Genomic DNA, 12,228 nt, shown 5'->3' on the forward strand with positions numbered 1-12,228 from the left:
GCTTGAACCTGGGAGGCGGAGCTTGCAGTGAGCCGAGATCATGCCACTGCACTCCAGCCTGGGCGACAGAGCAAGACTCCGTCTCAAAAAAATAAAAATCTGAAAATGCATAATCTGTTTATACTACTATTCCCAAAGGTTATATACTACTTCTAAAATAAGACATTCCACTGTGACTCCCTCTTTCCTGTGGTAAGTGAGAGTTGCTTGCATTTCCAATCAGGAAGTCAGAGTCAACAAAACTTCCATCTGGTTTTTAAAAGTGTGTGTGTATGTATGTGTGTGTATATGCATGTGCACACATATGTCTATGCACAAGAGCACGTACACATGTATATGAAAACATTAGAAGGAAATACACCAAAACATTAGTAATCAAAAATAAAACAAAACTGACATTTAGTAATACCTCTCTCTGTTCAGGCAAAAAAAAAAAAAAAAAAACCTAAAAAACTAAAGCTTAAAAATCGGGAAAGACCTAGATGTAAAAGCTAAAACTATAAAACTCTGAAAAGAAAAAAAGGAGGCATACATATAAAGTCAATTTCTATATACCAGAAAAAAAAAAAAAAAGGCATACATCTTCATGATCTTGGATTAATGATTTCTTAGATATAACACCAAAAGCACAAACAACAAAAGAAAAAATACATTAAATGAATTTCATTAAAGCCCAGTTCTTCAAAAGACATCATCAAGAAAGTAAAAAAATATCTGAAAAGGGACTCACATCTAGAATATATAAAGAACTCTGTAACCCAAAAAACAATCCAATTTAAAAATAGGCAAAAATTCTGAATAGACATTTTTTCAGAGAAGATATACAAGTGGCCAATATGCACACAAAAAGATGCTCAACATTATCAGTCATTAGACCACAATAAGGTATCACTTTTCACCCAGTAAGATGGCTATAAAATTTCTCTCTCATCTACAGGGAACTCAAGGCCTAGGTCCTAGCTAATCCTTCCTCTGGGAAAAAATGCCTAGAACTCAGTTTGAGACATTTCTTCCTAATTAACCTACATTAGGTTAACGCATTAGGTGCATCTTTAAAATTGGGTAATTTTTGGAAGAACAGCAGTATTCTTCTCACTAGTGGCACTGACAGCACTCAGCCAAAAGCCACAAGGACATCATACATCGTATCACCACCACTACCCAGGATGGTGAGGACTCAGGGTCAGGCTCACAGGCAGCTACTCTTCACAGGGTTAATCTGGTGGCTGTTTGCCAGGTATCATTTAGGAAATGGAGTATCCTATGTCCCACAGAGCCTGATATTCTATAAAGAGAGACTCATCCTTTTGAAGACTTTATTCTCTGTTGAAATTTATAGACTTTGGGGAGAAACACTGAATTATGCTTTAACAATCATTTATACCATAGTATAACTGAATTTGTCAGTAGAAACTCAATAATTGCACTTTTTTCTTCTTCCCTGAAAGAAGAGATTTAGAGCAAAGGGGGAAGCAGAAAACGTTTGTAGTGAAGAACTGCAGACAACCTTATCATTCTGCCTAGAGTCCCATCTGACTATTTTTCATGCTGTCAATTTCTCACTAGATAATCCATCAAAGCCTCCAGAAATGAGTCATGATTAAGGAAGAGATTTAGAGTGTCAGCACAACCCTCAAGGCACCCTAGACTTCAATAAAAATTCCTAAAGTTCAAACCTATAAACAGGGTCTGTAGCTAGGAAGAACAAAGGAACTAAATATCTTATTTTGGTTTAACCACTTGGGTCACATGTTAGACATGGAAACAGGTCAGCTTCATGGCCAAAAACCTGGATATTGCAAATGGAAACAAATAATTCGTTATATGGAACAGAAAGAGCATGACTTAGAAGATTTCTGGCAAAGGTATGCATGTGCTGTGATAAAAATGAGTTAGAAAGCTTAACCAAACAGAAACTTAAAACGACTAAGAAAAAGAATATTTATGATTGGCAAAGGTTCTCTCTCTAGACAAGGAACCAATTACAGAATCTAATTGGAATAAAGGAAAAAGAGAAACTTCATTTTTGGTGATCCACCTAAGCAAAAGTTTTATTTTATGTCCCCTGTTTACTCTTCATTAAAAAAGAAATGTAGCCACAGAGATTTCCTTCCTGAGAATGTGCTGGGGCATGCATACAGGCACACACACACCCACACAGCAGTCCACCTCTACCAAAGCAACTCTGCAGAAAGGTGAGGACTCAGGTATGTGCCACACTGACACATATCAAAGAGAACCTGAAGCAACCTCTCTCTCTCTCTGACCCCCGAGGCAGTGTCTCTGAATTAAACGTTGCCAAGGTCACTGACCTCATCACTTCAGGTTTCACAGGCAACTGAGGAAGTTTTAGCCAAGACTGTCAGCCAATTCAACTGGAAGTTATTAATGTTTCCAAGAATAAAATGGACTAAACAAGTCTTAAACGAACCATACGTTATCAAATATGAAACAAATACCACAAATGAAATTAGTTGAGTTGCAAACAGGTTTCAGAATTGGTCCAAAGCCAATGTCATGCTTACACTTTAAAGACAGGAACCTTTGTGCGCTAAGTAAATAGCAGTCTCTGGGTTCAGAATCTCTGTCAACAGCTGAAATGTAGTTACCATTATTACCCTCTAAAGAAGAAAAATTATAATTAAACAATGGCTTACTCAGTCCTATACCTAACATATAAGCGCCCAATTAATCAGCCATCTCACACTTGTTTTAAAGTTCCAGTTAACATATACGAATGGTTACTCTACCCACTACTATATTTTCTGTACTCCATTTCTTAAAAGGAATAGGAATTAGAACTTTTAAAAAAGTCTGGAAGGTAATGCTTTAGGAGCATCAAAGAGATAGAGCTGATGAAAATGCTACCTCTTTTTTTTTTTATCATTATACTTTAAGTTCTAGGGTACATGTGCACAACGTGCAGGTTTGATACATATGTATACATGTGTCATGTTGGTTTGCTACACCCATCAACTCATCATTTACATTAGGTATTTCTCCTAATGCTATCTCTCCCCTAAACCCCCAACTCCCGACAGGCCCCGGTGTGTGATGTTCCCTGTCCTGTGTCCAAGTGTTTTCATTGTTCAATTTCCACCTATGAGTGAGAACATGTGGTGTTTGGTTTTCTGTCCTTGCGATAGTTTGCTGAGAATGATGGTTTCCAGCTTCACCCATGTCCCTGCAAAGGACATGAACTCATCCTTTTTGATGGCTGCATAGTATTTCATGGTATATATGTGCCACATTTTCTTAATCCAGTCTGTCATTGATGGGCATTTGGGTTGGTTCCAAGTCTTTGCTATTGTGAATAGTGCCGCAATAAACATATTTGTGCATGTGTCTTTATAGCAGCATGATTTATAAGCCTTTGGTTATATACCCAGTAATGGAATTGCTGGGTCAAATGGTATTTCTAGTTCTAGCTCCTTGAGGAATCACCACACTGACTTCCACAATGGTTGAACTAATTTACACTCCCACCAACAGTGTAAAAGCGTTCCTATTTCTCCATATCCTCTCCAGCATCTGTTGTTTCCTGACTTTTTAATGATCACCATTCTAATTGGCGGAAAATGCTACCTCTTTTCTATACTCAAAACCAGTTAGCTTTTACAATAAAATTTAAAAGTTATTCCATATGATTACTGAGAAAATCTGCTTAGAATCCCTTGAGTTCAAGGGAAATGCCACTCAGATATCTATCATATCTGTGCAAAAAGGTTAACGGAATATATTTGTCACAAGAAGCGCCTAAGAGTAATACTTACACAGCCTCCAGCAAGGACTTCTGCTGGAAGTGGAACAGAGCCATCTCTTCTGGTAAATTTGTCCCGAACAAAATCATTAACCTAATTAGAAAGACAATATCAGTTAACCAAAATTCCCAACCGTTTCTCTTCTGGCACACTGTTGCTTTTCCAAGTCAGCAAAATATTTGTCTTATGATAAAATTAAAAATTATCAAATGCTTACATGTAAAATTAAAGTTTTACAAATTCTGTGATAGTGTGCCAGTGTTGGCAGCATCAATTTTAGTTTTGTTTTTGAGACAGGGTCTCACTCTGTTGCTCAGGCTGGAGTGCAGTGGCATGATCACAGCTCACTACAGCCTCAAATTCCTGGACTCAAGCAATCCTCCCATATCAGCCTCCTGCCATGCGTTACCACACTTGCCTAATTTTCAATTTTTGTTGCTGTTGTTGTTTTGGTACCGCTGAATTCTTACTATGCTTATGCTGGTTTGGAACTTCTGGTCTCAAGTGATCCTCCCAGCACCCAAAATGCTGGGATTATAGGCATGAGCTACCATGCCGAGCCTTGACTTCAGTTTTTTGGCTTAATGGTAATCTAAACAAATGACATAAATTCAGTTAGAGAGAAACTTACAGTCAGTTTAATGGCCTTTTCTGGAGCAACCCCTATAAGCTGTGGTATCAGACCTAGGTAAAGGGACAGAATTATCAGCAATATAGATGTACCAGACACGGAAACACAAGCCCAACAACAAGGAGTTTCCCCCGTATTATTTACTCATCAAACATTTTAGAGTTTTCATTAAAATGGGAAAAAGATTATCCTGAAAACTCTGTATACATACGTAATAATTATTTACAAATGCAGTATAATGTCACGTTTTCTTGAGGCTATAAATCCTCTTCTTAAGCATGCTTACTTTAAAGCCCAGTTATCCAACACTTCCCAAAAAGTCCATGAGGAAGAAACGGAGCCATGGGTCTTCTCTATTCTGGGAACACTGCCAATAACAATGTAACCAAATTCCCTCCCTTGTTGTAACCAAAAACATATAAACATACACAGACACTGTACACTTGGAAAAGCTCTGAAAAGCATGCTGTTAAGCATACCCAGATTTTGCCACAAACTATACTACCTACATAATGGCATACAGTGACTTGGTTATTATAGAATACTAACTCCTATAATCTCTTCAGAGAAACACAGCATTCAATATTCATTTATTTAAAAGGAAGCCAAAACTGCAAAGAAAAATGCAGTTTTAAGTATTGTTTAATGAATATCTCCTATAAGCAAAAACATATGCCTGTTGTATTCTTATTTACTAATATATGTCAAGCTTAAGACATTTTAAAAGAATCCCCTCAAAACAAAGGAAATCATAATCCTTAGAAAGTTAAATTTCCCAGGTTGGTTGTAAACTGGAAAAGAAAAAAATAAACAACATCTGTTGGGCTCAGCTTTCTAAAGCACACAGCTTATCCGAATTGTTAGCATGCTTTTTCCATACATTTTTAAAAGATGCTAACAATAAACATTTTATATTCTTTAAATCATCCAGCCAAAGCGGAGTTATATATGTGTTTGCCTGCTTGCCGACTGCTGATCTGCAGCCTGCTTTGAGGATACTGCTGAGTGATTTTCCATAAGCTGAGAGCCAGCAAGTAATCATACATATTGGCTACTGTCAGTCAGACTGAATTATCAATGATACACACAAATCCACACACACTTTTCATGGGTAGCAGACTGATTTAAAAGAACAAATCAGCAGATGGCAGTCTTCACTTTCTAACCCTCGTGATTATCAGGCTCAATTACTTTTAATCTAACTCCCATAAAACCATGTCAGCGTGCATATTTGTTTTACAACTCGCCTCAATAAGGCTCATGGAATTTAATAAAGTACTGATTTGTGTCATTTTACCATTGTTGCCTGCAAAGAAATTTAGCTAATCTGTCAACAATTTTGTCAATCATCTGACAGAATAATGGACCAGTTCCAAGCAATATATGACAATCTCAATAATCATAGTGCTCACATACAGGACTCCTACAATCTTCTCCCTAATACAAAAGTCTCTCATTTAAAGAACTGCTTTTTTGAGCTAACATCCTGAATAAAACCAACAATCCCCTCCCTTACTTGCTATATTGCATCCATTTAATTAACATGACATCCCTCTCAAATGAAATCTTCTGTAAGCACCTATTCATTGAGAAGGCTAAACTGTGCAGTAAATATCTAGGTTTCTTTTAATAGGGGACATTTTCTTTGCAATTTAAAAGTATACCAAAGAGGAGAAAGGTCATTATTCAACAAAGAAACACTGGAGATATCAAGGAAAAAAACAACCTTAATGCCACTTAACCTTGATTCCCCATTAAATAAAATATGGATATACAGGGTTTAATCAGCTAAAACAAGCATTCACATGGAAAGATCTGCGTTCTGGATATTGTACCCCTTTCCACAGGGTACATGCTGTACAGGTGGAATTCAAAGAGTCTACAGTTCTGAATATTTGAGGAAAACTCATCACATTTATTCTCAAGAGCAGGGTACTTGAGCTTAGTTTGATTTCAGAATGACTGTCTCCTCTTATTCTATACATAATGCTAAAAATGAACATCCTTGTGACCCTCTACTTCAATTATGAGTTTATCGGAGTTATATTTTTTGATTGAATACCTGTATATAATGCTAACCAGAGGTGCTTTTTTTTCTCCTGTCCATGAGCCCAAATTTGGCTTTGTTCAGGCCCAGTCTTTCTTAGGAAGATTTCTAAGCCAAATAGTTCAACAGAGCTCAGAATAGGCTAGGGATTAATGAGCTTGTGTGTGCAAACAAACAAGTACAGTAAATTACATAAATGGCCTGGACTTGAGCAAGTAGAGAGCATTTTCAAAGAATCCCAAGTGGCGCCCAAAGAGATTAAAAAATTAATCTCCCTCCCAAAGGAAACCCTATATTCTAATGTGAAAACACATACATGAAAGTCATTCTCTCTCCAAAGAGACAAGTTCCTACAAAGACAACTGGGGGTGGGGAGAATTCTGCATGGGGCTGCTACCTCTGTTGCCAGCTGCACTGTGCTCAGTCTAGAATGGCTGCTAACATTCCCTGCAAAAGAAAATCTGTTTTGACTGTACACCTCTAAGCTAAGTGGGGGAAAGGAGCAAGAATTAGACTTGGAACCAAAGGGTTTTCCCTTTTTTTTCTTTTTTTTTTTTTTAAACCTTCAGATGACTCATTGGAAAAAATTTATAAATGTTCCCTGAAAGAGACAAAAACATTTGATATTTCTTTCAGGTGAAACAAATATATGGAGGGTAAACTCATCTTTGAGTGGTAGCCTGGCTTCTTTTTCACAGAAAAGAGATGTATTTCTCCTCTTTAATCCTTTGAGAAAAGCAGCTCTATATTTCTTAGCTATCATCCTTGTATTCCACCTGCAGATATGTGCCTTGGTTTGTAGAAGCGTGGTGACATAGACCCATGTTGGGACAAACACATAATTTGGATACCAAGAAATATAAATAGCAAGAAGAAGAAATGAACACCTTGTTTGCAGATTAATATTGCTAATCACCAGAAAGAATGTAAAAAGGGAAATGAGCAAAGAGAAAATAAAAAGAGAGAAACAGACCTAGTCTGGTTAGGCATACTACATATTGGCTTCCATAATTAGTGAGTTAAAATCTGCTGCTGGTGAGATCAAATCACTAACTTCAGCAGCTGGGATTTGCTTACTCACCCCGGTAGAGTCCAAAGAAGCCTTCATAACGCAAGACTTTCTTAAAACAGTCAAAGCTGTTTTTGTACATCAGCTCCCCAACAACAGAGCCAGAGCCACGCTGGTTTTGCATTCGGGTCTTCACCAGATCTATAGGATACACTGCAGTGGCTCCCACAGCTACAAACAGAACAATTTTTAGGCTTAAAAAAGAACACAATTAAACGGAGAGTCCATAAGGATGACAAATCTTATCTTAAAGGATGAAAAAACAAAACACAATATGTATTCTCACAAAAGAGACTTTATGTTAGTATTTTTCTTTCCCTCACACACACCTTAGGGATAGCAGGCTATAGCAACCACTGAAATCCATAAATACAGCTGCTTCAGAGAACAACTGTCAAGAATGCTCTTTGATATCTTAGATTCATAAGTTACAGAGTGGATTATCGAGTCACTTCCCAAATTAGATAGTTAACACTCAGTTTTCTATAATAACAACATTAAACTATTATATAAAACATTTACTTATATTTTCCATTAAATGCCTAAATATTATGCCAGTTACTTCTTAAAATGACTATATCCGTACACTAGATGGCTACAATTTTAAAATTTAGTTTAATAAAGCATCTCGGTAAATTAATCATAGTTGCAACCATAATATTGGAGACACATTTCAACATTATCCTATCCCTATGTATAGAATTTGGTTTGAAAGAAAATACGGCTATGCTTTAGAATTTCTCAGGGACTGAAACATTTATTTACATGAACGAGAGTATTACACACTTTGCTGAAAGCCAAAACCTGGTTTGCAACTTCTAAAACTGAGAGTGAAAAGAAAAAAAAAAAGTATTTTGAGTTCAGGCTTATCTTAAAAAATTGTAAGCATTTTAACCACACCTGCTAGTTTCTTCTCAACAAAGCAACTTCAGATTGTACACATATTCTATGTAGAGTATTTAAGCAAAAACAGTCTCTCAAATTTTGACTGTGAACAGGGAGGGAAAGGAAGTTCATTTTTGCAAATAAACATCAAGTCCAGATATTGTCAAACAAGTGATAAGGGAAAGGAAAACATATAAGCAGAAAAGCACAAGTGAATCACTTTGAGAGGCTGTTTTATTTCATGAGGTTCTGGGATTCATATCCCAAATCTCAGTTTCTTGTTTTTTTTTTTAGTTTTACTGTGGGTGTAGAGTATATATGAAGGTTTGTTACATAGATAAACACATGTCATGGGCGTTTGTTGTACATATTTCATCACCCAGGTATTAATCCCAGTATCCAATAGCTATTTTTTCTGCTCCCCTCCTTCCTGCCACCTTCCCCAGCAAGTAGATCCCAGTGTCTGTTTCCTTCTTTGTGTTCATAAGTTCCTATTTAGTTCCTACTTATAAGCGAGAACATGCGGTATTTGGTTTTCTGTTCCTGCGTATGATAAGGATAATAGCAAATCTCAATTTCTTAACCTGTCCCATAAACACAGTCTCATTTTCCATTTTTTTATACTGGCCTTAGCCAGTATGATTAAGGTGAGTGCAGCACTGTATCCCAGACTTTCACATCATTACAGAGGTTTTGTCCTGAAGACAGACTGGAGCCAGATGGTCCACAGTCATTACTATGACAAGTCCCCTGATCATAGGTAAAAATAAAGAACACTTTAGAAAGCCCTGAAGTCATGACCCATGGGAACAATGAACTACACCTTTGCTGATCTGCCTCAGTCTAGTGAGATAATATTACATTAACACAAGCCTCAAACAGCACACAGACATGTCACTCACCTCCAGCAACTGAGCCCAGAGTGAATCTGTAAGCAGACTCGGCAATCTGGAGCCAGATAGGCCTACCTAATCCAGGAGACTGCTGCAGAGAAGAAGAAAGCAAGTAAAAAAAAAATCTTGAAAGAGCACACAGCAAGTGAAAAAAACTACAATTTGACTATTTTAAGACAAGAAAAAACAAAACCTAAAAGTGATATTGGTATCTTTTCCAAAGAAGAAAATCGGATATGGTATCTTTTCCAAAAGAAGAAAATCGGATATTCATGCAGCCAAAAACAAAAGCAATGTATTTAAAAATAGATAACTCTATCATCAGCATTTAAAAGCCATATTAAGCCAAATACACAGTAGCTTCCCCCTTACCCCAATTTTTTTTTTTTTTTTTTTTGAGACGGAGTTTCGCTCTGCTGCCCAGGCTGGAGTGCAGTGGCCAGATCTCAGCTCACTGCAAGCTCCGCCTCCCAGGTTTACACCATTCTCCTGCCTCAGCCTCCAGATGCTACCATGTACCTGGCTTATTCTACCATGCCTGGCTAATTTTTTGTATGTTTTTGTAGAGACAGAGTTTCATCATATTGCCCAGGCTGGTCTCCAACTACTGGGCTCAAAACAATCTGCCCACTTTGGCCTCCCAAAGTGCTGGGATTACAGGCTTGAGCCATTGCGCCCGGACCCTTACCCCAATTTTTACAAGCCTATTAATGCCTCATTTATCTGCTACTGTTGGGGAAATACACTATCAGTTTACAGAAGTGAATCTTTCAGGTAAACAAGTATTTCAGTTATAAAATTTTTTTCCTTCTTTGACTTAAAATTTAGAAAGCTTTCTAAAGTGTACAAAAATTAACTTGATTCTTAAATCAGAGAATATTGATCATAATCTATCATCTCTAATGACTACTGTCATAGTTCTAACATAAAATCTGTAATAATAATGAGAAAAATTCCACTAGATGTTATTTCACAGGTATCCCATAGCATAAAGAAAGGATCTAAGATAACCTGTCTATACTAGTGTGTCAGTCTTGTTATTTAATATTTTCATTATGAAAAGACCTTCTATACTATGTAAACAGTATGAAATGACAGAATAAACTAAATAAAAAGTTAACATACTTGCCAATGTCTTAATTATATATACAAAAATCTAATATACATTATACAATTATATATAAGATGTATTTTAAAGTATATACAAAAATAGAAATTATAAAAGAATGAGATAAATGTTTCTAAGTAATTTTATATTTCACGTATTAATTAATGCAAAAATATATATATTTTTTTTTTTTTGGAGACAGAGTTTCACTCTGATGCCCAGGCTGGAATGTAGTGGCACAAACACGGCTCACTGCAGCCTCAAATTCCCAGGTTCAGGCCATCCCACTGCCTCAGCCTCTGAAGTAGCTAGAACTACAGGTGCATGTCACCATGCCCAGCTAATTTTTAAATTTTTTGTAGAGATGGGGTCTATGTTGCCCAGGCTGGTCTCAAACTCCTGAGCTCAAGCAATCCTCCCACCTCAACCTCCCGAAGTGCTGGGATTACAGGCATGAGCCACCTCACCTGGCACAAAAATATTCCTGATATTGCTTTCGAATACCAAAATCCATGGATGCTCATGTCCCTGATCTAAAATGGTGTAGTATTTTCATATAACCTATGCACATCCTCTGGTATACTTCAAATCATCTCTACATTACTTCTAATACCTAATATAAGGTAAATAAGATGTAAATAATTGTTATGCTGTGTTTTTAAATTTTGTATTTTTTATTGCTGTAGTGTTATTTTTTATTGTTTGTCTTTTCCCAAATATTTTCCATCCACAGTTGGTTGAATCCAAGGACATGGCACTCAAGCAGATAGAGGGCCCACTATATTGAATATGCTTCAGTATAATTAACTGAATATGCTTCAATGAGTTTCTAAAATATTGATTAACCAGTTAATTCTGATACTTTGTTTCAAAGACAACAGTTGAAAACATAAACACAATCTGTCCTTTCAAGGCAGTGATGATATTTAATCTCATATACTTTGAAGGAATTCAAGTTATGGCATTGCTATGGATTCAATGCTTGTGACTCCCCAAAATTCATGTGTTGAGACCCTACTGCCCAGTGTGATAGTATGTGAAGGTGGCAACCTTGGGTAGTAATTAGGTCATGAAAATGGAGCCCTCATGATAGGATTAGTGCCATTATAAGAAAAGACACAAGAAAGATGACCTCCCTCTATCTTTCCCTCATATAACAAGGATATAACAAGAAGCCTGCTGTCTACAGACTAGGAACAGGGCCCTTACCAGTAAATGAATCAGCCAGCACCTTGATCTTGTACTTTCTAGCCTCTAGAACTATGAGAAATAAATGTTTGTTATCTAAACCACCTATGGTAATTTGTAATAGGAGCCCAAAGATAGGCATTTTAGCTTACATTTTAAAATCAATATAGCTATTATGCTACCTACTAAACACATTGGCATATGTTTTTAACTTCTTTAAAAATGTACTGGGCCGGCGCAGTGGCTCATACCTGTAATCTTAGCATTTTGGGAGGCTGAGGTGGGCGGATCACTTGAGGTCAGGAGTTCAAGACCAGCCTGGCCAACATGGTGAAACTCTATCTCTACTAAAAATGCAAAAATTAGTCAGGTGTAGTGGCAGGTGCCTATAATCCCAGCTACTTGGGAGGCTGAAGTGGGAGCACCACTTGGACCTGGAGGTGGAGGTTGCTGTGAGCTGAGATCACATTACTGCACTGCAGCCTGGGTGACAGAGCAAGACTCCGCCTCAAAAAAAAAAAAAAAAGAACCTCTTTTATTTACAAATTACCTAAGAGTTTGTCAATCACAAAACTGGATGAAAATAAATCTCATTTTCATAGATTATGAATTATTTTCAATCATGTATCCTTTCAAAATATGTTGA

At 36.9% G+C, this 12,228-nt stretch overlaps 1 protein-coding gene across 2 annotated transcripts in view; it reads right to left on the reverse strand.

Annotated features, from left to right (window-relative positions):
* The window catches only part of SLC25A12 (solute carrier family 25 (aspartate/glutamate carrier), member 12), a 125,419-nt gene that overhangs the window by 18,657 nt on the left and 94,534 nt on the right, over positions 1-12,228 (reverse strand). For both annotated transcript variants that reach the window (XM_011945947.1, XM_011945948.1), the window contains 4 exons: positions 9,296-9,377; positions 7,521-7,679; positions 4,393-4,445; positions 3,774-3,854 (listed from right to left, as the gene is read on the reverse strand). In XM_011945947.1, the coding sequence (XP_011801337.1) occupies positions 3,774-3,854; positions 4,393-4,445; positions 7,521-7,679; positions 9,296-9,377 (375 nt within the window). The remainder of the gene's footprint in view (positions 1-3,773; positions 3,855-4,392; positions 4,446-7,520; positions 7,680-9,295; positions 9,378-12,228) is intronic.

Source organism: Colobus angolensis, unplaced genomic scaffold (assembly GCF_000951035.1).
Source record: "Colobus angolensis palliatus isolate OR3802 unplaced genomic scaffold, Cang.pa_1.0 Scaffold247, whole genome shotgun sequence".
NCBI classification, from domain to species: Eukaryota; Metazoa; Chordata; class Mammalia; order Primates; family Cercopithecidae; genus Colobus; species Colobus angolensis.